Source organism: Mycteria americana, chromosome 9 (genome assembly GCF_035582795.1).
Source record: "Mycteria americana isolate JAX WOST 10 ecotype Jacksonville Zoo and Gardens chromosome 9, USCA_MyAme_1.0, whole genome shotgun sequence".
NCBI lineage: Eukaryota > Metazoa > Chordata > Aves > Ciconiiformes > Ciconiidae > Mycteria > Mycteria americana.
In genome coordinates this window covers 9713257-9740572 of record NC_134373.1, presented here as the reverse complement: position 1 = coordinate 9740572, position 27316 = coordinate 9713257, and the positions used below count along the sequence as shown (strand labels likewise).

At 43.8% G+C, this 27316-nt stretch overlaps 1 protein-coding gene and 1 long non-coding RNA gene across 2 annotated transcripts; one reads left to right on the top strand and one right to left on the bottom strand.

Annotated features, from left to right (window-relative positions):
* Positions 1–243: 243 nt before the first annotated feature.
* On the top strand, positions 244–10705 carry CAVIN2 (caveolae associated protein 2). Its single transcript, XM_075511740.1, has 2 exons — positions 244–672; positions 8062–10705. The coding sequence occupies exons 1-2, from the start codon at positions 280–282 to the stop codon at positions 8854–8856; spliced, it is 1188 nt and encodes a 395-aa protein (XP_075367855.1). The 5' UTR covers positions 244–279; the 3' UTR covers positions 8857–10705.
* LOC142414475 (uncharacterized) lies at positions 6270–27316 on the bottom strand. The gene is made up of 5 exons (XR_012777089.1): positions 27243–27316; positions 26778–26905; positions 25798–25898; positions 22818–22973; positions 6270–6432 (listed from the first exon to the last, which is right to left on the bottom strand). It is a non-coding gene; the product is annotated as an uncharacterized LOC142414475 (long non-coding RNA).

Here is a 27316-nt window from a genome sequence, read left to right as displayed (position 1 = left end):
CCGCGGTATCTCCTGCCATCTACTGATGCTTGCGAGGAGGCGACTACTGCATTTTGGCGAAGCGTGGGGCGAGAAGACACCCCAAAAGGGGGGGGGGGAGATGGGATGGGGGGAGGCACCGGGGGCCCGGCCACGGGCCCGGCCCGCCCCGGGCGGCCTCTGGCCGCCCGGGGCGGGCCGGGACCGGGGCCGGGCTCTGCCCGAAACCTCCCCGGGGGAGGAGGAAGGCTCAGCCCTTAAGAGCGGCGCCGGCATCCGCCGACCCATCCCGGCGCGGCCATGGGGGAGGCGGCGGGAGGCAGCGCGGTCCCTCCGCTACCGGCGTCGGAGGCGGTCGGGGGGCAGGTGAACGCCCTGACCGTCCTGGCCTTACTGGAGAAACTGGTCTCGATGCTGGAAGCGGTGGAAGGGCAACAGCGTCAGATGGAGCAGAGGCAGCGGGGTTTAGAAGGGGCGGTGCGGGGTATTCAGGGAGACCTGGGGAAATTGTGCCGCAGCCACGGGGCGACGGGGGAAGCGGTGGAGAAGCTGCTGGAGAAGTCGCGGAAGGTGTGCGCCCACACCCGCGCCGTGCGGGAGCGGCTGGAGAGGCAATGCGACCAGGTGCGACGCCTGGAACAGCATCACGCACAGCTGCTGCGGCGGGACCGCTTCAAGGTGCTCATCTTCCAGGTGAGAGGCCCTGCGGCCACCCCCAGCACCCCCTGCCCCTGCCCCCCGGACTCGGGGGATGAGGCCGTGTCCGCTAACTCCTAGCAAAACTGGGGAAAGAGCTGACTTACTACTAACTCTTCGCAAACTTGGAGGAAAGGCTGTCTTTTTGCTAGCCTAGCAGAGGGGGGAGAAAAGCTTTCTCTTGATCTCAGCAAACCTGGGGAAAGAGCAGTCGTTTTTGCTAACTCTTGGCAAACTTGGGGAAGGAGCAGTCTTTTTTGCTAACTCTTGGCGAACTTGGGGAAAGAGCTCGCTCTCATCCTCAGCAACTTCAGGAGAAACGCCCGCTTTTACCCTTGGCAAACTTGGGGAAAGAGCCTGTTTCACTAACTCCTAGCAAACCCAGGGAAAGAGCTGTCTTTCTTGCTAACTCTTGGCAAACTTGGGGAAAGAGCCTGTTTCACTAACTCCTAGCAAACCTGGGAAAAGAGCTGTCTTTCTTGCTAACTCTTGGCAAACTGGGGGAACATGCCCTTTATTTTTTTGCTAACTCTTGGCAAACATAGGGAGAGCGCCCTTTTTTTGCTAACTGTGGGGAAGGAGCCCTCTTTTACTCTTGGCAAACTTGGAGGAAGAGCTGTCTTTTACTAACTCTTAGCAAACCTGAGGAGAGAGACCCTGTTTTTCTAGCTCTTAGTAAACTTGGGGAAAGAGCCACCTTTTACTAACTCTCAGCATACGTGGGGAAAGAGTTGTGTTGTTGTGTGGGGTATTTTTTTCTTTTTAAGCAAACTTGAAGAAAGGGCCCTTTTTTTTAGCGAACTCTTAGCAAACTTGAGAAAAGAGCCCATTTTGCTCACTCTTAGCAGTGCCCCTAAAAACCGCCCTTGCATCTGCGCTGCGAAGCAGGAGAGGGGCAGGGCTGCAGCTCCGTCACGCTCAGCCTCATGCCCCACTTTGCTCCTCAGGCTGTTCTGGCCCATTCAGGGATGAGCTAAAAATTCAGCTAAAAACTCAAGCTTCCTGGGAGTCCATCCAGTGATAGCAGCAGTTTGCATATTTTCCCCTTTTTAAGCAATGGTCTGGACAGAACACAATGTGAGCTTTAACTAAACACAGGACGTGACTTTTACATCTTTAAAAAAAAAAGACAGACCTCCACAACGCACTGGGGGAAGGAAGGAGAGCGAGCACGGGGCTGGAGCAGCCACAGGTCGGACACATCACCAGCTCCTCAGGCTAGGCTTGTCAGCTGCATGTTACATCTGTCAGTAGCTAACTCCACTCCTTGGGTTGCTGGGGTTTTTCTATTTAAACAAATCCAAAACAACAGAGCAGAACTTGATTTTAAAAGCTGGCAGGCCTGGTTAGTGCACAGCCGCTTCCCCCAGAAAGGAAGCCCCCACCTCCCTGCTTATTGTTCTCCTAAAGTACCGTCCGGGCTTGTCAAGCCAGAAGAGGAGGAGCTGCAGCGTGTACCGAGCATGGTGGTTTCCACCCTAGAAGGAATGTGGAAATTATTCCAGGGACTGGGTAAATTAAAAGACACATGTTCTCTGGACTTCTCCAAGTAATTTAAGATCCGTTACCGTAAGTCAAAACATTGCCATCTCCTAGGCCGTGTTAGCCAACGACTGGCTCCCGCCTCCAGGTTCAGACCTAGACCTTGAACGTTTGCCATGGGGAGGGTGCACCAGCTTGGCCTGCGGGAAAGTAATTTTGTGGCATTTCTGCTACCTGCGAGCATGAGAATTGAGGCCTTACTATGGCAACTACAGCATCTTCCTCCAGAGAACCCAAATTTTAGCATTTTAAGATGACAGTGTGTAGAGGAAAGACAAAAACACAGGTGTGAGGGGGCAGTTATGGTTGCCTTAGCTAGGGATCCCCATTACTGCTGCCTAGTGGCAGTGATTTGCAGGCAGTGGGTAAAACTACTCATAAAACTCTCCAAGAAGGGTTTGAAGGGTAAAGCAGCGCGTCCCAACAGGGGAGGGCTGGCTTGGCTTGTTTCCCAACACTAAATAGTATTGCAAAGCTAAGGCCTATTTAAACCTCCGAGCCTTTCCTTAATACTGGGTCCTACAGTGCACAAACCCAAACCAAACAACACAGGTCCGTGTCCCAGAACAACAGCTAAAGAAAATCCACTACTTCTCCACCGCCCATCACTGGGGTGGTACCTTTAGACAGGAGGTCTGTTCTTCATTGCTCTTACAAGGATTTAGTAGACTGTGTTCCTGTCTCTCACTGGAAAATACGATGCCACGGCGGGGGGGAGATGGACTTAACCGATCCCAAGCCAATGCAGATCAGGAACACAAGCCCTAGAAAAGAAACTGCCGTTAAATTCAGTAAAAAAAAAAAAAAAATCCAGCTGTCAACTGGGAATTGCTCCTGGCACTGGCCTGTTACTAAAAGGCAGCGTGGCTGTCCGGAAAACCAGGGCGGCCGGCAGAGCTCCCCGGGGCGTGGGAGGGTGGCCGGGGCGGGCAGCGCCTGGGGCCTTCTCTGGCAGAGCCTGGGAGGAGCTGGGATTTTCCACTGGGGAAGCGGCCGCACCCGTAGGGATAGCGGGTGCTCATGGGGCTGTGCCCATATGCCTGCTGCTGGCCTGGGTGGGCACCTTACCTGCATGCCCACCTCCTCGAGATCTCCCTGCAGGGTCTCCTTGCGAGGCAGAGGTGGGACGACCTGGTAGTCAGCAGGGCCACCGCCTCGCTAGGATAATTGTACAGAGGGAAAAGAGCAGAAGGCTGGCTGGGTTTCCTTACTGCCCCGAGCAGGAATCCATGGAAAAACAATTGCAGGAAGGAGAACTCGCAGCAATGAAGCCATATTGACGCCAGATTTCTGTAAAAACAAAAGGGAAATCTGGATATATGAGACTTCTCTTCAGTTGGGGGATGATTCTTTTCCACTGAAAAAAACCAATCCCAAACGTCACACAGCGTGTTTCTCATTAGGACCCGCTTTTCCAGCTTAGGAAGACAGCTCGGTATGAAAACAAAAATACACATTTGTGATTCATTTCTGCATTCAGCGTATACCTCAAACTCCCTGGTACTTGGTGGGAGCACTGAGCGTAGCCAAAACACATGACTGAGCTCCAGCTCTGCATTTTATGAAACCGTGCTGCCACTCGCCAGCATCAGCTTTCCCTCGGCATACATGCTGAGAATGAACTGCGTTTAGAAAAGTTCAGCTATTTACATATTTTCCATTAAAATGCTCTTAGTTTTCTCTCCCTAGACTGTCTGCATTGTTCCTAGTTAGCATATATTTCTTTAATTGGTGACATATTTTAATGGAGCTCCATTCCAAGCATTTGGGGATGCAAAAGTTACTACAAATGCCACAAGTGACACAGCAATTTAGCAAAACACTGAAGTGACTGTTTTAAAAATCCTCGTTAAGCTTTGGCATTGTTCCCCTCTATTTTGTTCTTGCCACATGACCAGCTTTTTGGTTCTGGTTTGGTGGGGGTTTTGTTTGCTATTTTAGCTGCAGAAGCAAAATGCAAGATAAAAAAGGCTCATGTTTAATTTTTCAATTAAATGTCATGTTTACTAGTGAATAGGACAGATAAAATAAGTCAAAACTACAGCTTGGGGTCAAGCACACTGATATTCAAGCCCCTTTCAGATGCTGCTCTTGGTAAATGCTTCATCCTCAAATGAAGCAAGAGGAGGGCACAGGCAATTAGCCGTTTGGTTGTATCTTGTTGTTTGGGTCACTGTAATAATCTTTTGAAAAAGCAACTTCAAACTCAAAAATGAACAAGTGAGGGAAACAGAAGAATTACAAACCCATAATGCTATTATCTAACTACTAAATTTCCCACTGGAGCCTCGCAGGGAGAATACTCTTATTCAGAGAATGACAAAAATATCTCACATGGCTCTTAGGACTTGATCGTGCTGTGGGAGGTCAGGGGGACAGCGCGACCAAACCCACGGTGCCCCAGCCCGCACAGGACGCGCAAACGGGCGGCCGGCAATTTCTTCCTTCTTGCCTGCGGTCCCACCCTGCTCCCCCTGTCCTCCTCCCTCCCCGTGGTGACATGCAGGTCTGAAGAGCATTTATTTGTCTGAAGTAAAGTAGGTGGAGCTATAGCTGTTTTTGGACGGATTTGTCATCTTTTGACCTATTTTGTGTAGCAAAACAAGTTTTAGACTAGTAATCATTTAGGCATATAACAGCATCTACAAAGTACAGAGCAGCCTGGACCGCTGTAAACATGGGAAAATGCCATCTCCCCTTCTTGAAGGCCTCTTACCACAAATCTAACAAAAATCCAAGCCAAAGCACGCTGATTTCCCTTATGCGGCATCAGAGATTCAACACTCCTGAGTAAATTAACTACCTGTTCACTCAGGCCGTCCAGTTTTGTAGTATGCCGTTATGGATCTTATCTTCCTTTTTGGTAAAAGATAGGGTTGAGATTATGACCTATAGAAAGGTCCCGAGAATGGCTGATCAAAGCCACAGGGAAGGCACTGATTTTGACTTTGCAAGTATTACTAGTATTAGTAAGAGTTGTTTTACATGGAGAACTTGCACAAGTCTATTGGGCTCCTACATGGAAAAACAAAATTCATAGGAGCTAGCTACCTACAGTCAAGCTCATCTGAGAAAATGCAAGTGCTGTTTTTGAACTCGGATGTGGAAAATAAAAAGATGCATTGCTTTCTCAGAATTTTAGATTAGATTAAGAAGAAAAGATCAAAGTTCTACTTTTTTGGCATGGAAAATAGTTATGCAGTTTGTAACAGTTGGCATTTTTCAGTGTATTGTTCTAGTCTTCCTAAATTAAATACTAGATGGCTTGAAAAATGTATCAAAACAAAATATAAGTGTCATATAAACTTGTTAGACCAAAAGTTACCAATAGCCCACTTACAACATGTTATCAGTAACTGTATTTGAAACAGAAACATCTGTTCCACCACAGAGCATTCCTACAATACCACCTTTGTATTTCCAAAGCATTTTACTTAATTTATTTTCATTTGCATTTTAATAGTTCCTGTGATCCTAAGGTCTTTTAGAAATGTGAGATAGGAAAGCATGTCATTCCCATTTTACAAGCAGAGTAATAGATGCCCAGAGGCTGATGTTTTCCAGGGCCATCCAGGAAGCTTGGACAGAGAGGTGATTTCTTGAAGGCCAGTACTGTCTGATAGCCAAAGACCACCTAGGCTCTGCTTTTAATTGAATCATTAGCTCATTATTATGTAGTATATTTTTGATGCTTTTTTTTCTTTATAAATATGGATAGTTTGACAGTCTCCCTTCTACTCAGTCACTAATTTGATAAAAATTGAAATAAAATCTATGTCCATATTCTTCTAGAGACTGCATGCAGTACTTCAGTTTAACGTGAATACTGTGGACACAGAGCTAAACTGACCTTGAGACGAGCCACACAGGCCCATCTCTGGCTCCGACTGCACTGTGATCAATCTCATACGACACCACTTTCCTAGACTAAATACTTTAAAAGTTACAACCCATCTTTGCTCATTAAAATCAGAGTTTTCTATGCCATTCAGGCACTCACACCTGAATGTTGAGGTGCTTAAAACTCTATGTGATTACCTAGGTTTGGAACAAATGCACAAGACATGTAAATTATGCTTTATACTGAGTTCTCATGTCGATAGAAGAGCACTGGTTTTATTAGACGGTCCACTGCAGGCAAAGGGCTTGGAAAGCTTCGTCTGTGCCAGTGTATCTATCTGACTGAGGCCGCTGGTCCAGGAAGGTGTGCAGCAACTGTAGAAGCAAAGCACATACGAACTGTCAAATAGCCATCAATTTTTTGAATCCTCAAGGGATATTCATCAACACACTTGAATCACAGTATATATCATTATATACTGTGTATATACGGTATAAACCAATTCTGCCTGTCCATGTGCATATTCTTGAGTTCCAGAAATGCTACAAGGTACTCGGGAGTATTTTGTTTTTAAAAACAACCACGTACAAAGTACTGTGGTATATTCACAAAGACATCCTTATACAGTCTTGACAGCAAATTTAACTGGAGACACTATTCTCTCCAGTGATCACAACTGTATGGTCAGTCCTGAAATAATGAGCATGAACTTCGAAGTGTATGTGACCTTTTTTCCCCTTAACTGTACACTCAGGCCCGCTAGGGACAGATCTGAGACTATTACAACCATTTCACTCAGCACTTACTGCTTTTCGTATCTAAAGATAAAAGGGGGGGGGAGGAGGGAGTGGTGGTTAAAAAAAATCCTTCCCATCTATAACACTAGGTGATATTGCATGCACTCTGAAGGTGATAAAAAAGGTAATAAATAGACAATATGCAGATCTAAGGCGTAACTATTCCGAAAAGAAAAGGGAGTGTGCGAGGAGCCTAGTTTTCTTCGCATGGGTGGACGCCTGCAAAACTCACCACAGAACAGAGCGTTCATTGTGCTGCCTCTGAACTGCTCGGTGTTGCAGAGCTGCTGTGCTCGGTAGTCTCAGAGGTCCTTGGTTATGAGTTGCAGCTCTTCTGCCCTTGTTCAGCCTGTTTGGTTTTCAGATACCTTCTTTCTTTCCATGCCCTTTCTTGATTTTTTTTCTAAAAAGCAATCATTTTCCTCTTAGCTAGAAGTGACTACTAGTGTTTTCTATGTGGTATAATGTCTGTTTATTTTTGTATGCCATAAACATTTTTTTTATTATTTTTCAAGGAGTTGCCCTGTCCATATTTTTAATATTTACCGATTCACCAACCAAGTTTACCAATTTTTTTTTTCTGTGCTGTAAATAGATGGGAAATAGTACATACACTAGACATCATAGACTGCATGGCTTCTCAGTACCAACAATCCAGTTTTAACAGCAACATACACTTCTCTGAAATACAGCAGGAGCGCTACCTGCATTTGCCATCTAAGGTACCTCTCAGATGCACCCAACGTCTCTGCAGAGATATTCCCAATCTTTGGCTAGAGAAACTGAAAGCTCGGGGGGTTATGTGACTTCTGTAGGTCTGTGCAGGAGTCTGTAGTATGACCTCCTTAGCCACCATACCATCCCTTCTCCCCAGGGACAGGTGTACAACTTTACAGCTAAACTCTTTAATAAAAGTATCTAATTTAAATTACAAAGAATGGGATTTCCATTCTGTATACATTCCAAGTCACTCTGAAAGAGAAATCTTACAGCTGACAGCTCATTAGTCTTAAACTGTACCAGATAATGGTTCAGTGGGCTTTGAGTGGCTTGTTACTGGTTAAATATACTGAAACAACAAGAAATGTTCAGCATCCTTCATCTCATCGTGGGGGGAAAAAAAAAAGTAATTGTTCAGGGTTGTGCTTTGTTTATTAAATTTGTGTCCTGTGAACTATGAAACTCAAATATTGTCAATTCTTTCAGGAGGAAAATGAGATCCCTGCCAGTGTTTTTGCAAAAGAGCCTATTCCCAGCATTACAGAAGGAAAAGAGGAGCCTGTGGACGAGAACAAAACACTGGAAGAAACCTTGCACACAGTGGAGTTGTGTTCAGATGACGAAATGTTTCACGAGGAAGATGATGTGGATGACAGTGCAGAGGAGAAAACAGAAGAATCAAGAGCTGAGAAAATTAAAAGATCCAGCCTCAAGAAGGTAGACAGCCTCAAGAAAGCATTTTCCCGCCAAAACATCGAGAAGAAGATGAACAAGATCAGCACAAAGATTGTCTCGCCTGAACGGAGAGAAAAGATCAAGAAATCACTTACTGCACATCACCAGAAATCCTCCTCTTCAAAGAGTTCGGCTTTCAAAGTATCTCCCCTCACCTTCAACGTGAAGAAAGCCCGTGAAGGAGAAAGCCCTGCTGAAGCTGAAGATAGACCAACGGAAACTACAAGCAACAACCAAGCTGAGAATGAGGACGAAACGTCATTTGCCGACATGCACTCAGATATGACACCTACCACCTCGCTGACTGAGGAGGGCAAAGCAGTAGCCGATTCTCTAGAGAAGGAAGCCAGAATGGAAGGGAGCGCCATGATGAACAACAACATCGAGCTGTCCATTGTTGAAGATGATGAAGAGTATGGAATGCCTCTAGAAGTTTCTAGCCAGAAACTGTATGATGAAAGAAACAACCCAGTCGGTGCGGAAACGGAACAATCTGACGAAGAAACGACCCAAGCAGCTGTCCTGCAGATAGACCAAACAGCGTAATCAACCCGAGCCTTCCTTCGCCTTCCAGCTACGCACGGTTTTACTTAGGCGAGTAACTGGTTTCTGCTACACAGGCAGTAGTAGCGATTCGGTTTCTTCCATCCTTTTCTCTGCAGTGGTAATTTATTGCATCGTGTTGGAACGCAGAGCGAACAAGGTCAATGACGCAGGCTGCAACATGCTCCGTTTTAGGCCGAGTCACTGGTGTTTACTAATTTAGAGATGCTGTCAGCTGGCGTAAGAGACTAGCAGGAAAAGAGTATGTCTAGTAGAAGCAAGCCGGTCAGCTGGCTTTCTTGTAGTTAGGTCAGAGGAATGCGTGGAGAGTAGTCAAAAACCAAAAACACTTCTGTTCCGTTTTCTTCTTTGTCAGTATTGCACAGCACTGTGAAATAGTTTTGTATGTAAATGTAGAAATACCAATGAGAACATTTGATTTCGGTTTCCGTGCTGTGCTCCGTGAATACTAACAGCCTCAGTAACTGTGCATACACGTAGTTTGTTTGGGGCTTTGCTCCACAACACTGTAAGCCTAGGAGAGCGGAGTACTTAAAGGGCGAAGCTGAAAAGTTGGGTCCATCAATTTCAGTGGGGGAGAGATTTTTGCCAGAAGCCTCTTGCTACTCACTTAGAAGAAATGACTGTGTTTAGGTGGAAATGAAAAGATGTTTTTCAGTCTTACGGAAATTCACAGTTTTTCAGAGTTACGGAAATACATTAGTGACAAGCATGAATGTGTGATCAGCTGCTGTACCTTTAAGGGATCAGAAATTGCAAAAAAAAAAAGGGGGAATTTGATAGAAACATGGAGATAGCCTGAAGAAAGTATGAAATGCTATGAAATGTAAAAAAGCAAAAATAAAACCCCATAATATTAAATCCATACTCCCAGCTTAAAGAATATATACTCAGATAACACTAATTAATTAATTCTTAGTCTTTATAGCCATATACTATCAAACTTGCACCTGCACAACTTTGTATCTCAGAGTATTTTGAAAATAGCATAATTTATCTTTTTACAAATTATTTCATATATAGAGCTATATCTACACTGAAGAGTTAGATAATTACAGGGATGTAAGGACAATTTTTTCAAAAAGGTGAAATACTCTTTTAGGCATGTCTAAAGGGAACAATGTGTTATGGATTGAACTTCATGGCAGGGATGAGTTTACGTAAGGATGAGTCTGCAAAGCCACAGGATTTGATTCTCTGCTAATAACTTTCATCAAAGCCACCTACCTGCTCTCAAAACTCTACAAGCCTGTAATTTTTCAAAATTCAGTGAAAATGAGAGCTTACAGGGTAGTTTGTTCACCGTGAATGTTCATTCCTGTCACTTAACTAAGGTAAGGGGGAGGGGAGGAAAGGGAAGCACAATACCCACAACAGTTACCTTACATCCTTGTTTGTTTATGCAGTGGGTTTTTTTTTTTTTTTAATATATATATATAAAAAAAAATTCTACTGATACTTAACGTTGCACTAAAAGGTTGCTTCCTTCAACTTGTATTTAGAATCACAAATTACAGGGGAAATAAAAACTACAGCAAAAATACCAGTATGAAATGATTAACAGATATTACTCCACAGGGTTAATATCTGTAACCAGTAAATCACACTGGAAGTTAGTCAGTAAGAGCTTAGTGTAGGCAAGTACTATTAAGAGTTAAGCTCTTAAGTGTATGGTATCATATAGGAGATACTGTTTGTAAGAAAAATCATGGCATAACCCATGTAGCTATATTTTTATTTTGTATTAACTACAATGGATTTCAATCATTTTTACTTGTAACTAACTACAAATATGGCAAATAAAAGCATAACATAAAACACAGTCATGTCAGTCTTTGGGAGAAGCAGTCTGAGAAGTTGGCAAAGATGAAATTTAAAGGTCAAGCATTTATTACTTCAGTTCATATCCCCATTGTACCTATACCATTTTCTTTCTCATCCGCTGCTGTTATTTAGCAATGCAAACACCAGTGCTCAGACTTTGCTTTCCAGACACTTATCAGATCTCTAGCACATCTGAATGTGGTCAGGCACTTCCCAAAATCTGCTAGCTCCATCTGCATTTTTTATTGGACTGCAGCATACTTCTAATACTTTAAATAGTCCTGAAAGCATATTTATATGGATGTGTATATTCTGTTTATGCACACAGATAAATTCATGTCTTCTAGAGTGCCACATAGTCTTTAGGAGGCTTAATTTTACTGACAGACCAAAGAATGCACGTTTAACCTTTATGTAACAGCTGTCAACTTCCCGAGCCACCGAGCGCTAACCAGGAACCCCAGCATCATGTTTACATTTCGCTTTCAGATATGCCTGGTTTGTTTGTCCTGCTAAGCTTTAATTCAAACAATACCCCTGGCCACGCTTTATCCAGTTTTAGAGATGCTGAAACGAATCCCATGCACAGTGTTTTAAGAGCATTACAATGCTATCCAGTAAAACCATTGGAAATGCAGATACCGAGCATCTGTGAGAATTAATTCAAATACCCACTCCAGGATGCACACTACACACACAGCCATCAGTTGCAGGACTAGAATGAAACTTTTCACCATCACAATCACACATTTACAAGGACAAGCAGGCCTGTAATCCTAAAAAACGTAAGAAAGCATGTTTTGCAAGAGAGAACAATGTTTACGCAATTGGCAAAAGTGTGTTTTTGTGCTAGCTTATAAACCAGAGGACAAAGCAAGCTCAGGATCCCGAGATGTCCCCCAAGCTGTTTCTTTCCCTCTCCTTCCATTCTTGAGTCCTGACTAAAAATATGAATCTGCAAAACTTAGTGTTTCAGGGAGGAGACAGACTGCAGCACCAGCAGCACTGTATTCTTTCAAGTATCTGAAGCATGTGCCTGGATCTTGTCAGGCTGGCAGATGTCAAGCATATGCACGGGTATTCCATGCCTGTGCTGACAGGTTTGTCTACATAATTACTTTTTTTAAAAAACTGCTTGTTTATCCTTCTTGACACGATAACATGGGTACAGCGCCCGCCTGTGAGCTCCACTCGTACCATTATTCCTTGGAAGACCTGACCTGTTAGCTGCTGCGCGGATTCAGAGTTTAACCTCCGCTGAAATCAGCCGGAGCTTTGCACAAAGAAAGAGGGTGTGATAAAGTCCTTATGGTATAAATATTTAAACTAGCAGCACTCAGCGGCTGCTGATACTTCCATTTTCAATGCCAGAAAACCAGCTGACATTTCTGTCCCCTTTTAGGGGAAAGGGGAAAGAGCATCCTGTTGACCCCCACGTGCTAATCCATGAGCCAGCTCCTCTGTCATAAGACACAGATATGGGCTTTCTGGACCATTTCACGGTCAAGTAAGAGAGTGCAGTGAAAACCCTCATAGGGGCCTGACTGAAGCACGTTTGATGATTAAAGAGACGGAAGAAGAAGAAAAAGATCAGAAGGTAAAATATACCTGTATGCCCTTTACGCTGATGCAATGAAAGCCAATGTTGTTATAGGCTGTAATGCCAAACAGGTACGTGACTGATGACTGATAGCCACACGCTTAAAAAAGAGGTAAACTCAGAAGAATTAGGGAAGTAATGGCAATTTGTTAGAGGGCAAACTGTTCACCAAGGGACCAGTCCAACCCTGAGAGTCAGTGAAAAGCCTTCAGCTGGCTCAAAGGACTCCCTGAGCCATACAAGGTTTTTTGGGCCACACATACAATTCCTGTGACCATCAGTAAAAGCTGTGCCCATAGATGCAGGACATGAGATCTGTGTATCTCCCCAGTCCAATCTGCTTAGCTCATTAACAGAATAAAAAGTTTTACTGCCATCAGCACAGTAGATACAACTGTGTGGCAGAAAGGAAGGCCATAGCCTGCTTTGCAGGGCGCATTGTGAGCAAAATTTCAAGCTAAGTTCTGACCGCAAGGTCTTTGCTGTCGGGAACCGCATACAATGGAGCAAGAGTAGCTCTAACTCCTGAAAACAAAGTCAAGTACGCACGTAGAAAAGTTTTACTGTGACCCACTAAGACACACACTCACTCTGGGTGTCAAGAAGAAGGTGTCAGGTAGTTTGCAAATGCATGCAAAAGAGAAAGATTCTGCATGCAAAGAGAAAGATTCACCACCAGAGCAAAGCAAGCACACAGGTGTTTGGCCCCAGTCCGGGTTGGGGTTTTGCCTAGGCAACTAAACAACTGGCAGGAAACAACTGCCAGAGCAGCCCGAGGGTGCTGACTCAGCACGTAAGTATCCGCCGCTCTCTGACTCATGGCCCTCGCTTGCCCAAATAAATGGAAAAAGGCTGATAGCCACTTTCCACCACTTTAAACTGCCCATTGCCAGGGTTTTGTTTCAGGATCTGCATTTGAACCAGCATCAACCCCAGGCTGAGTCTAACTGCATGCATAAAGAAATTTTAATCAGCGTACTTGCAGCTGTCAGTGGTGGCTGATCTTTCCTGCCCTGCTTTTGATCAAAATGCCTTTTTTCCCTTCCTCTCACTCCACCGAGTCGTTTGCGGGAGTCTGAAGTGCACACTAATTCAAATAAGGAACTCTCTCTAACTGCATGTTGAGAACTGATAATCAATGTCATCTTTAATTTTTCTTACATGGTTATCCCCTTTAATGGAGTGTGCTGCAGTAACTGAGAATAAATCTGCTTTGGGTTAAGCTAGAGATTGTTATTTATTTTTCTTTCAGATCAGAGATTAATATTGCTGTATGACCATTGGCACTAACCTCTTTTTCCATAGCAACACTAAAGAGAACATAAACTATGAGTCATAATTTCTCTCTGGAGGACTTTTTTGTAATTATGATCATTCCACAGTTCCTAAAATATATTAGCTGATATATAGCTCTGGTATAACAGCTTTGATTTTCCTTCATTTGAACACACAGGCAGAAAGAAGAGACTTCCATTATTTTCTCTTTCTCAGGCTGAGTTAACACTACACAAAGTACCATACATTCGTTATTCATTATAACCATGTGGCTCCTAAAAACTCCACGGCAGTGTTTTTTTCCTTATAAAGGTGGAACAGGTTTCCTTGCTTTCAATAACCTTAAATGCTACTGACCTTCTAAAAGGAAACTCGTGTCCTTCCCAACATGGTTAGTAAATTGGGGTCTGACAGCTGGAACTGATCCAAACTAGAAACTGTATTATACTGGGTGGTGGCAAGGTTGCAAACTAGCATTGCTCCTTTGCCAGTCAATAGCTTTAAACTCTCCAGCATTTCCTCTCCCACAGAACACAGCTGCAATATACAGCCCAAATTCAGGAATAACCATGATTCTCTTTACTCCCTTCAGTGAAAGCCTGGCCTTGGAACAACTTACCCATACAGCTCCTTGGAACATCTCGACAGATGATCACACCAGATCATCACAAGAGATTGTAAGACTTTTTTTTTGTGTGGCTGCCTCCTGCATTTCCCTTACAAAATAGCCTGCTGCGTGCTGGTGCGAAGCGTTCGGAAATAGTGTCTGTTGCAGGAGCAGAATTAGGAAAAATGATTAGCAAAACCAAGGACACCCACATTCAGTCAACAGTCATAATCCAAAATGGAGAGACAGAACAAGCTTGCGTCTCTCACTGCTCTGCAATGTGATCCCCAACAGCTAAACCAAACCCAGATTGCACCAACACAAAGGATACGTGGTTTGCTCTCGCCTTGCCAGCATGAAGCAGTACGCACAGGCTCGGGCTTGTGCAGGCACAGAGCTAAAGACTAGAACACCAACTAACATAGTATCAATCACTCTACAGACTTATGTACTCCTCCCTACAGGTTTGGGGAAAAAAACCCCAAACCTTCAAATTCCTAAACACAGGTCATTGTAACACCCTATGCCATTAACTCCAGTGAGGTGTGTCTGGCTTTGTCTCCTTTACTCCCTCCCATCAGGCTCAAGCTGTGTAGAAGTGCAGGTGATGTGAACTGTGCTGGATACTGAAAATGTGCAAGACAGTGCCAGGAACAAATAGCACACAGGGGATGTCTACACTGCACACCATGTACACATACCTCATTTAGATCAAGTACCAGGCACAGCCTAACTACAGAAACACAACGCTCCATTCAAGCAAATTTATCTTATTTCTCAACTACTTAGCTCCTGATGTCCTACGCTATTCATTTAAAGCGAGCTTCACCATCTTTTCAGTACACTGCCAACTACAGTTATATATGCCCTTATATTACTTGTTCCTTCTGACATGCCTGTAGGCAAATGAGCCCCGTGAGGGTGGCAACATGAGCTGCATTAACCAGCCGCCTGGTCCCTGAATCATTACAACTCAACACAGTGCTGTGAGAGACATGGAAAAAGGGACAGTGAGAACGTCTGACTAGCAGTAAACAAATTATGAACACACAGAAGTTGTCTCCATTTGCAGAGTCAATTGCCACTTCCACACTATCACAGTGAAAGCTATATGCACTGTGACTTCTTTTAAATAGCCTTCATTTTCCTACAAAGTTTACCATTTTACTGTTGATGATTGCTGGAGATTGAAACTCAGTGAGCAGATTAGGACTGAAAACATTAAGAGGTGATATATCATGTAAGACCTGTGTAAATAGGTCCTACATAAATTTGAAAAGAAGGGGCTTTCTGATTGCATGTCCAGGCGTAAGCTCTTTAGAAGAATGGCTGCATCCTCTGCATGCCACTGCATACCTCTTCAAACAAAAGATAAGCCTGCAGTACATGGAAGTATGCAGCTCTGGTTTAGGTTTAACAGCATGGAGATCTCAATTAAAAGAAGATCACATTATGCAGTAGCTCTAAAACACTATGTATGACATCATATATATAATTTACATGACATCCAGTTTCAAATAAGGTGAGAACCCAGAAAAGTTTTTACGGATTTTGGGATTGTTTTAAATTCTTTCACTAAAAAGGGAATAGACCGACAGGATCCTATAAATCCAATCCTAAAAACAAATCCATCAGATTGGTTTTTTTAATCAGTTCCCATTACTTCTTAATGATACAATAGCTGACATTCAGCTGGGAGTGGAGGGAGGAATTAAGACAGGGAGAAGTGTGTGGGAAGAGAAAACAAATAGGAAAATGTGGGTAAGAAATGGAACGGTGGGATGTGCATGAGAGAGGGAGCGTGTGAGGGAAGGAGTTGGTGGGAAGGGTGGGGAATGGGGAGGAAGGAGCTGAAAGGCGATTGAGAAAGAAAACCCAGCAGAATGCCCAGAACAGAGGCGAAGACCTCAACGCAAAGGATGGGACAGAACCAAGAGGCACCAACAAAAAGGGAAAACAAAGAAAAACAAGAGTCAATAAGGTCTAGGGTTCAAAAGGATGGAAATGAGAGTAGGGAATCAGAAAAGACTGTGGGATAGCTGCCATGTAAGAGACAGCAACACTGAGGAAAGAGCACAATATTTATTTTATCATCTCCCTGCCTGCCAATCTGTACTGCAGAGGCAGTGCCCAGGATTTAGGTTCTAGAAGTGATTTTTATTGTGCAATGTGGTTAATGCTTTTTGTTTTGCTTGAATTATTTTGATTTGCTTGGATTTCCTTCTTTGTTTTGAGGGAGCAAAATTAGTCAGGATTAGGCAAAAGCAACACCTTATTCACACACATCAAACCAGCTCAGCCTGAGCCTGCAGAAGCCCATGCTGGAAACAGCCCCTTCCCAGGTCTGCAGCGCTTACGAGGAAAATAATTATGGACTGAATCCTGCTCGTCAGTGTATGCTCACGCAACACCACACATTTGCCATGCATATTTGTTTCCCAAAAGGCCTGGGGGGAGGGGGGTTAGGGGGGAAGAGGACAGACACTGCTAACAGCAGAATGGGGTCTCCTCTTGTCCAGACGTTTAGCTAACCCCACTGAGTACGGACCACCAGTGGACAAGGGGCAGGCAGGATCTGCTAGAAGCACTGAGGAATGCACCTCCAGCAGCTGGATTTCACTGCCAGATCACTGAATCTTAATGGTTTGCTGGAACGGAGCCAGCGGGATTTCTTTGCTATTGCAAACAGGTTTTTGGGAAAGTAAACCCAGCTCTCCTCCTCCATCGGGCCTCACACCCTTGCTTTGCCAAGAAGTCTGCTATATTAAGATACGAGGCAGCCATGCTGGCTGGGCCACTTCTTCGTGCTTGGCCTCCCGTGGGAGTTGCTCCATTCTCACATATCTGCTGAGAAACAGCTTGTTCTTTCTGGCTTTCCTCAGTTTCTTTTTTTAGTGGTGCCTTTCTGCCACTTTGCACAGCAGAGGCCAGGTTCTGCTCTGACGCTGGCACGAACCTGCCCGAGTCCCCGTCTTACCACATGCCCCTCAGATTAGGAGCAGCTTTCTCCTGCTGCACTCCTAACATCTCCTAGGTTGTATCCTGGCATTTCCTTGTACTTTTCCGGAAGCTCTCCGGTTCGCTATATAACTCTCTCATAAAATGAAAGGCTCTACTATGAATTCTTGTTAACGTCTCACACGATGCAGGTTAAGGGATACAGTGTTTTTCATATCTGCCATACTTGGATCATTTTCTATGCAGAAGAGGGAAACATAGGCACAAAATGCTGAAGAGCTTTGGAGCCAATGGAAGGAAAAGCTGGATTAGGACTCTCCGAAAGGGAAATGTCTCCTTGCCTACTTGTCCGCTGCTGTCAAATTTCACTGCTTGAAAAGAAGGTCTCCTTCTACAGAAGATAGGAAGGGGGAGATGTATTGAGAGATTAAAATGACAGTGGAAACTCAGGAGTTGTATCGCTTCTTTGCCACACAACTCTACAGTGACATATATGTATCTCATACATGTGGACATATATATGCATGCACATATATGCACGTGTGACATGTATCTCTATATGCACACTTGTATATCCATCCTTACTATTTAGTACAAGGATTAATGTGCTCAATCCTAAAAAAAATATTTGGCATCCAAGTCCCATTAATTTTGAAGACATATGCACACCTATAACTCATTCTATAAACTAATAAAGACAAAGTTCCTCAAAAGTTTTCCTCCTGACATTTCCTATAGTGCCTACGCTATCAAGGTATTCAGCATCCATCCTGAAAAACTAAACAAATTCAGGCAGTCCCCTTTTGCACGATGTGACAGTAGTCAAAATCTATGCCAGCAATGGAAGACTAACAAAATCCAAATGTGTTTAGAGAAAATTAGGGACAAGAGAACTTGAATGGGTGGTTCTCAATCATATATGAGAGTTACTCAAGCTGCAGCTCGAATAGGAGTAATTTCATATTACAGAGAGTGTTTCACTTTATAAGGATTTCACAAAAATCACTTTGCAAGTCTTTCACACACAGTTTTGCACAATATTTTTCAGGCAGAGGCAATGTTCACACTGAAACAGACACAAGCTCGCTCTGCCCATGCTTCAAGCCAACTGGAAGACATGTTAAATGTCAGACATTGCCCCAAGCTAATATGCCACGTCTCTTGTTAGCTCAAACGGGGCACTGCGCTAACTGCATCCATATGATGCCTGGTCAGCTCAAAACGCAGACAGGGTGAGATCATCCCTGCCTGTACAATACTGTTAGGCAATGCAGCCCGAGAGTTTTGCCTTCATGAACAATGCAGTTGCAGGGGGTATTACTCCACTGTTGCTCCATTAATGCCTAACCTACCCCAAGTAATAGAACAAAATAAATCTTCAGACTATAATTTAAAAAAAAATGTATACATCTGGTAAATGTTTTACTTGTAGTAAGTACTGAAGTTGGAGAAAAAATTGTCTACTCAGAACTCATCTGATTTGCTTGTTATAGCAGAAAGCATGGCAAAAATTCCTCTTTGATGCCATCCTACTGGAGATATCTGAAGGAGTATTTTGGCTCTATAAATCTTAATCATCACACAATACAGTGCTTGGTGTCTGCTCTCATTTTCTTTGTACAGGGCTCCAATATGAGAGTAAAGAATGGATCAGCTAAACTGCAGTGGTTTTCTTCTGGTATAAATCCTTTGGGGAAAGGAGCATGAAATACTGCCTGTGGACTCAGCAGCAAGGCATGTGCCTGCCCCACCATGATACATTCACTGGGGCCCTGGGCAAAGCTCACAGTCAGATTTGTCACCAGCAGCCGTTCTCCTGCCATGGCTCCACTGTCCAGATGACCGCAGGGACCTGAGGTAGAAAAAGTGGCAAGATGCTCTTCAGACATTCCTGAGATCCACGGAATTCAAGCAGCTTACACAGAATAATTACTCTGTGTAGGGAAGGATGAGGCTTTAGCCTACTTCCATATCCCCACTGTGGTGGAGACATTTTAGTCTTTAAGATTATATATTATCCAGTGAGTTCTGCCATCTTTCTCCAAATATTGTTTTCACTCAACAATGCAGCTGGCCAAATACTGCAAAAAAGCATTAGCTGAAAAAATTGTCAGGAAATAGGGTTTCCTCTTCTCCACCTAATGCATTCCAGCAAGTTCCAGCGACATTGCTTCCTCCCAGCATTTAACTTGACAAAGCATGTGGTGAGCCTGGCAAGAACCTGAAGACGTCAATGTTCGTGACTATGAGCATTAACAGTTGTTATTGTTCTTATATCAATAGTTAAAGCTTGCCCTTAGTCAGAAATGGTTCTTTTTTCCTGACTACCAGAAATTTCGTTTGTGCAATAATCCTTTTTACATAACATCGTGATATTTTCAGTTTTTCATGTTCAGCTTTGAATGCTACATGAATACTGCCTGGTGAGGAAAAGCCTGCTACATTTAATATGTGTTATAGTTTCATTCTTAACTGGATTTAGTACAGTGATCATCTGTTGTTGTTCCTTTCCCAAGTTGCATTGCTGTGGCTGCGGCCTTCTAAGTTTCTTGCTTATGTTCCATGCATATTTCACTGCCTTTACCACCATGATTTGCATTATCAGATTGTTTTTCACCAGGCTTCTACTAACCCATGTTAAACTCTGCAGCCACCTAACTATGCTCTTTTTTTTTTTTGGTGGCGGTGGTGATGGGGGAGGTGGGGTCCCGACATCCATCAGCAGTGGCATCCTGGAATCATTTGTTGCACCACCCATTTATTTATATTTATCCCAACCATATAGTAAGAGTCCTTATGTTGCTGCTTGCCTTCAAATTTGACTGAGTTTTACATAAGGTACTCAAAAGTGCCATTTTCAGACACAAAATTATCAATGGTTAAACTGAGTGAGAGAGACGTATGGGGAGCTTAATTCTACTCTTCTATACATGGATGCAGTTTTGGAATGAATGCACTGAAGCCAATGGAGCTGTGTGAGCTCTATCTATGCTGTGTAGCAGAAAAGATGATTGTAGACCAGGCTCCCTTCCACGGCTAGACTGGGATTGCAGAATTCTTGTTTGTAGGAATACAGAAGCCCTATTTGAGCTTCTTCGAAAGAGCCTCTTTACTACCTTCAGGACTAAAAGCCTGACCTGAGAGCCAACTGATGGATTCAAATCAACTCCAGCATGCTTTGCATTTGATTAAAACCAAGATCCCCCTCTTTGCTATAACTTCCCCAAATACTTTCACTACATAAACTAGCTTTTAAGAGAACTTTCTCTGAACACGATTGAATACATATCTGCAAGACATTTCTTTGGATTCAAGGTAAAGTACCTAGATACTGTTCTGAGGAGTATGATACACAATATCTTAATTCTCACTCAAACAGTTCCTGTTTATCTTCACGGAGGACTAACTCAAATATTAGCTTTTGGATTTGATAAGGGACACATTAAACAAATGCTGATGCCTGTATCATAAAAAAGCTGGCTCTCAGCCAGATAAGTGGAGCACTGTCTACAAGTTAAAGTATTACTATATTCAGGCTTTGCTTGCAGTGGTATTTTCTTCTACAGCCTGCATTTTTTTCAGTAGTGCATAAGCATATCTAATAGAGTAGCTTACAGGGAGATTTCAATCACCCCCTAGCACATGACAAATGAGATATTTCTTATGCCAGCTCAGCTGCACGCAGTACTCCTCTCACTCCTGAGAGCTCCGGTAAGAACTTCGGGTCTGAGACACCATTTTGTTACTCCATTATCATGCAGTGATGAAAGAAACAACGCTTTAATTGTTTTCTATCCATGAGATAATGAATTACTCCTCTCTCTAAAATAGAGAGGCAGCAAAAGAAGGTACATGAATACTCATTTCCTTTTCCAGTCAACAATTAAAACACTTGTCAAAAAACGTGACAATCGGTAAAATCAATGTAAAATTTGGTAACAGCTTGACACTTTCAATATTGCAAAAACTCTCAGCTAATACTCTCAACTAATCAGCCTTACTAAAGCTGAATGGTTCCTTGAAATTAATGGTGCTTCCTGTGGACTACACTGCTTCTCGGCATGAATTAGACAAGCAAAAAATCCCAGTGCTTTACAAAGAGATTTTGAAGTAGATCTACAGTAACTCCCAAGGAGCTGCTTCTGATTTAAAAAAAAAAAACAAAAACACCAACAAAATAAAATACAAAAAAAAGGGTAAGAAAAGGTCACATAACAGAAAACAATGAAAGTTTCCACAGGCATTTACCAACTTCCTTACCCTGCACCACGCAAATGTTTAAACGCACTCTTACTATATCTTTCCACAGATAGTGAATATTTTGTGCCTTGAAGATGACTTCCACATCTTCTCAAACCTGTGTTTTACCTCAATATTTTCTGAAACCACAGACATAGGGTAAAAATACCAGAATTTGCCACTGAAATGTACTGCCTGAATGTAGTAACACTTCTGGAGCTCAGCTTACAAGCTCCTCTTCCCAGGACTCAGCCTTCTGCTGATCACATCCTGGAAGTAAAACGCTGAAAGGAGTTATATCACTCATGTTGGCCATAAATACCAACAGCTTTGTCACTCATTTAGAAGCTAATGTATTTTTCCATAAAACTTGAGAAAAAATACCAAATTTCAGCCCGTCCCTGAGGAACCGTCCCTTTTCATCCCAGTCCCACTCATAATCAATTCCTTGCACAAGGGGGCTCTGAACCGTGACTGTGGCTCTCAGATACTACCACAATAAAGAGTAAATAGTGGAAACAACAACAGGTTTCCCCCCGAGAAGATTGCATCCAGGCACTTGCCTCACAGCGATAAGCGAGCATCCAGTCAGAGGCGCAGACGGCATTGCTCTCAGAATAGTTCCTGTGTTCCTGAGTCTCGTGAGAGGTGAAGGAGAAGATTTCCCTCTCAAGGGCCACTGCTACGCACGCACGCACGCTTTTCTGCGACCTGGCTCACCCCTGGCCCTCGCTGCTCAGCCTGCCCTGCTCTCCAAACAATTCAAACGAGAAAACGCCAGAATCGGGAACAGCACAGCTCACTTGTGCACTATTTGCTATAGATTTAGCGTGCTCTCTAACCAGCCCCCAGGTTCAACAGCACTGGTTGTACCTGAACACTACCGTCTATGCAGAGAGCATTGCTGAAACAGGGCATTGCTGATGAGGGTCACCTCTCAGGGAAAAGCAGCACTCTATTTCAGAAAAACTAGTGCTAGCTTAGAGCCTAAGGTAGCGAGAAAGAAAGGATGAGTACTGTCTTTTCCTCAGGCGGGCAAGTATCCATTAGAAAGCTATTTCCAAAGGTTTAGGATAGACTGTGATACCTGCCGGGTGAAATAAAGCCCTAAGCATCCTCAGCAGATCTTGTTCCACAAGCAGGTAAATAAGCTTCCCGCAGCCAAAGCAACACGACACCCAGCTTTTGGCTCCCATCTAGTAGAATCACCCAGGAAGCAAGATTTATTTTGCTTAAGGGTAAAGAAGGTCTGTTCCCACAGGAGAGCTTCGCTTCCTGCTTTGGGAAAACTAAATAGGTTGATTATGTCTGCTACAGCCTTATAAATCCACGTCAGCTGCTGCCTCAGGGAGAGCCATTGCTCCTCTGGGTGATTTTCTTCCCCGCTTAGAGAAGATGAACAGCTGGTTACGTATATCACAGCTCCAGCAAAACACTTACCCGTAGCCTTATGCCACTGAAGGAGCAGGTTTCTGTCATTGAGACCACAGGAAAGCAGGAGGCAAAACAGCTTGTTTTCTTTTGCACCAGCTTTTTCAGGTCAGAAGACAAAATGGTAGCCAGAGCGGGCTTTGGTAGTTGGCTTCCCAAATGGAGCTAGAAGCAAACCAAAGAAGCCAAATTTTAAACCTGCTTATGAACATCAAAGTAATTATAATTTGCATGCACAAAAAAATAAACTTACATACTAAAAAACTGCACAAGCCTAGATAAAGCAGATTCCACACTGAAGATGGAGGGCTGCTGTGGACAGGGAGAGACGGTGCCTCACAACAGATGAGCTTCCCATGCAGTTACACGTGGCTCCAAGTGCCAGGGCCACGTCACACGTCACACAACCAGCATTATTGCTCAGGATGAACAGCACCAACGGCTATGGTGCTGCGAACTTTAGACTACCCACGGCACGGCACACCCTGTAACCCACCCCAATTCAGCCACAGTGGCAGCCTGTATACTGCCTGCAGGTAGGCAGCGGCAACCTCAGCAGTGCGGTAAGTTGCTGGCTGTGCTCAGGCATCTGAATCCCACGTCGTCCAATGCAGCTTCTGACTCTAGGGTTTTGTCTCCAGGGACAACCTGAGCCTTAGGGAACCTGGGCTCAGCCCTCACGATACAGACATACAGGCAAAAATATTAATCATCACGAGCAGGTTTAGTAAAACCAGGTCATTGCAAGCTCCGGGAACTACACAGCAATGAGGTTTTCTCTGAAAACACATACAGCTCCACCCATACCAGAGATACATCAGCTCATACCCACTGAAAATCAAGTGCAAAATACATTAGGGTAACACTGGTATTTAATAACTCGGTGCCTATAAGAATTTTTTAAGACATGCAGTTCTGCACACATATGGCAAGTTTCCAAGGAACATAAAGTTCCTTTATACTGGGGCAGAAGTATTATCACACGAGTTCTCAACAGTCTGTTTTTCCTTTCATAGCTGGACGTGTCAAACAGACCACAACCAGCAGATAAGAAATGCCTACAAAATCAAAGCGCAGATTAGAGAGGCAGCAACAGCAGCGGAGAGAACCATCTACCACAGCTGTGAGACAGATCAAGGGAGCTGAGAAAAGCTAAGTGCAGTTTCAAACTTTACATGACATTCAATCTATTACATAAATAAATAGGGCATTACAAGGCTGTGAAAACACTGATTTTCTTTCCTGCTTGTTAGCCATGGACTTTGTGACATCACTTGTGGCTAGCGCTGCCGCTCATGATGCTGAAAGGCATGAATGTAGAGCAAAAATAAATTAGCCTCTTCCCTCAGCTTAGGGGGAAATTTTCATGTATCGGTGTTTGTGAGGATGTATATATCTGTTTTTCAGCACACTGTCACCGCAATATTAAAACCTAGAACTATTAATATGGGAGTGCTCTGTGATTCAAAGACATGCCTGACGTGTAAATCTTTCCCTCCAATATATGCATTCCCTTGAACTAAAACAAGTACAACTCCACCAGTTTGCATATCCAGGAACAAATTTATGTCATGCAGTATCAATTTGAGGAATGCAATAAACAATGCACGGACAAGGCCTGCAGTATTTTCCAATGCTTTCCAGTTAGAAGTCAGCTCTCATCAGGGATATTGGCCAAACACTTTGTGTAAATGAAGCTATGCAATATGGAAGTGGTCCCTAGTAGAGAGACCCAAAAAAGGTCATAAGATCATGAATTTCCCCAACTCAGACAACACAGGGCTCTGATCGGGCAGCCCGTGCCCACATTGGTGAGCACATGAAGTGGCAGGATCTCCCACTAGATGAAGATCAGCATTTATGGGTACTCTGTGGGCAAGCAAAAATACTACATCTATGGGAAAAATAAAGCCAAGCACCTGCTCTCTGGGATCATGTTGGCAGATGAAAGCAGTACCAGCTAAGGGAACTTAATTCCCTTTAATAAAGTATTGCTTGTTAAACCAATTGATTCGCGTTTGCAAAGGAGGAAAATTAGCTTATTAGGCACCACGTAGTTTGGTTTAATCTTCCGGAATTTCCAGGTGGGAACTTCAACCACCTTTTAACTAGCAATCCCTCTCAATTTGAGCTGGGTCCCTGCAGCTGCATGCCAGCCAAATTCTGGCAGAGGCTTATCGCATCTATAGCAGTGAGAATATCACCTGACAACCAATGCCCTGTAACACCAACTAATATTGAAGAATCTTATAACATAACAGCCATTGAGATTTCTTAGCCGCTCCCCAGAAGGCTGGCCACAGAGCCTAGCTATTTTATCTTAGCTTTGTTATAGAGACAAGAGTACCCTGAATACACATGGCCGAAATCAGACTATGCAGTTTCTGATTTTAGTGTCAAAATGGATATGTAAATAAAAAAACTTAAAGACCATCTTCCTCTTCTTCACCATTGTAGTCCTTTGATTTATAACAATCCTACCATGTGAGATTCACCATTTCCAAAACACATCTTTCTTTTTGCTATGAGAACAGTGATTCAAAAGTGAAAACATCAAGTGAATGCAACCGTGTCCCTGATGTCAAAACAGGAACAGAATCTAAGAGTAAACAAAATTTACATGTCATTTGTCCTTCCCTGCAAGAGTCGTATGATGCACTCAGGTCCATAATGCTCCTTACAGCTCCTTTTTGTGAGGCTTGAAATACTGCACTTTCAAGGACTGTATTTTTCCCTACTCACAATAAGCCAAATAAAATGGGTTGGAACGAAATTGCCAAACGTAACAAAAACTTGCAGAGCCATTGTTGCAGCTTCAAACATCCACCCTATTTCCTGCTCCATCTCAATGTGGCTGAAGACACGTTTATGCTGCAATGATGAAACTACTACAATGCACACGCAGTACAAGAGCTAAGAAAAACATCCAGGGTGTTATTAAGTGTCAGTAGAAAGTCTTACAGCACTTAAAGTATCCAGTTATTTTTACCTGGGGTTCTGGTGATTAACAAGCTGTGAATGTCAGATCCATCTAACTCGCCCTGAAAGTACAGGAGAGGGAACCAAGGAACAGGTCCTTAACACCACTTACTGAAACAATACAAAAGTAAGAATTATTATTATTGCTAGTTCCACTATTGCACTTCAATTCAACTGAAAATCTGCCCTCTGATAGCACAAAGGTGAGTCATGTGCCTCAGGAGATGAAACAACTAGCATTACTCTCCAGCTTAGCTTGTATTATACCTTGCAAGATGAAACTATTCGAAATCAACATTCTTTGTATTCCTGATACATGCAGGTGCTTTTAATTCATAGCTCTGCCTTCTCCCCTCCCTCCCCATGAAAGAGTTGGAGGGTTATGAATATCAATGAAGATAAGAATACGGTGCAAAATGCTTAACATGCCTCACTATGTACTATCAACGGACCGCATGCCTGCACAGCGAAGCATCGGGCCAAAGTGGGAAACAGCATCTGCTTCAAGAAAAAGCATGTAGTTGGGAATTACCTTTCAGTGGCAAATATTTAACCAGATGGGAATGTTATTTATACGTGATGCTTCCTGTTAGTGGCGGCTAATGTTCATGGTATGAAATCTCTTCTTATTACAGCACTAGAGTTATGCCATGCTTTTAATAATTAGCACTATTCTTTTTTTCCTTCCCCAGTCCGTACTTGCAAGTTGCCTATGCAAAACCCACTGAACTATTATGGTCTGGTGACCTGCTTAGCACGAAGCAAGGCGGCAGCCAGCAGATAAGTAAGGGAAGAGGGGCAGTCGCGGGGACTGGAATTTGTCACTGTGTTATGATTCACCACTAATTTATGTGGGATGCTGTGTAGCACAGACAAAATCCAAGGACGCATTGAAGTTCACCCCCTGCATTTTCTTTTCTGCTAATAGGTGGGGCTCAGTTCACAGGATTTCCCCTTCCTCTACCGTTACAGATCGTCAAGGTCGCTTACCCGACAGGGGCCATGGGTTGGAAACGCTTCGAGAAAAACCCAGGTTTCACCCCAGCTACGGGCAGGCCAGTGCTGCGCCCTTGGGACAGCTCAGGCTGCTAATGCCTCAGGACAGCAATTTTTTGGACCTGCAAAATTTGGAATGAGTAGACGTTCATGTAAAGGCTATACCTTCCTTCCACAGATCTTGTGCTTAAAATTACAGTAAGTTGAGTACATGCATCTTTTCTAAGAATAGTATTTATTGTGCATCCGGTAGCACAAAGTAATGGTGCCACCATTTCGCGGGCAGACAGCCCCTGCAGCGGGAAAAGCCGGGCCTGACCCCCACGAGCTCCCTCCTGGCCCAGCTCCAGGACAGCCTGCAGCCTCTCCTCCTCCTGAGCGCCTGCCCCTCTGGAGAAACACAGCCCCCCTCCAATACAGGCTCCCCACGCTGCAGCGGCAAGGCCACCCGCAACGCACAGGCCACGGGTGCTCCTGGGCTGCCTTTCCACGGAGGAAACAGAGGGCTGACAGCCCAGAGGGCTGAAGCCTCC

Coding starts and splice junctions, on each gene's coding strand:
- CAVIN2 (XM_075511740.1), top strand. CDS start 280: ATGGGGGAGGCGGCGGGAGGCAGCGCGGTCCCTCCGCTACCGGCGTCG. Junction 673..8,061: donor TCAAGGTGCTCATCTTCCAG/GTGAGAGGCCCT, acceptor CAATTCTTTCAG/GAGGAAAATGAGATCCCTGC.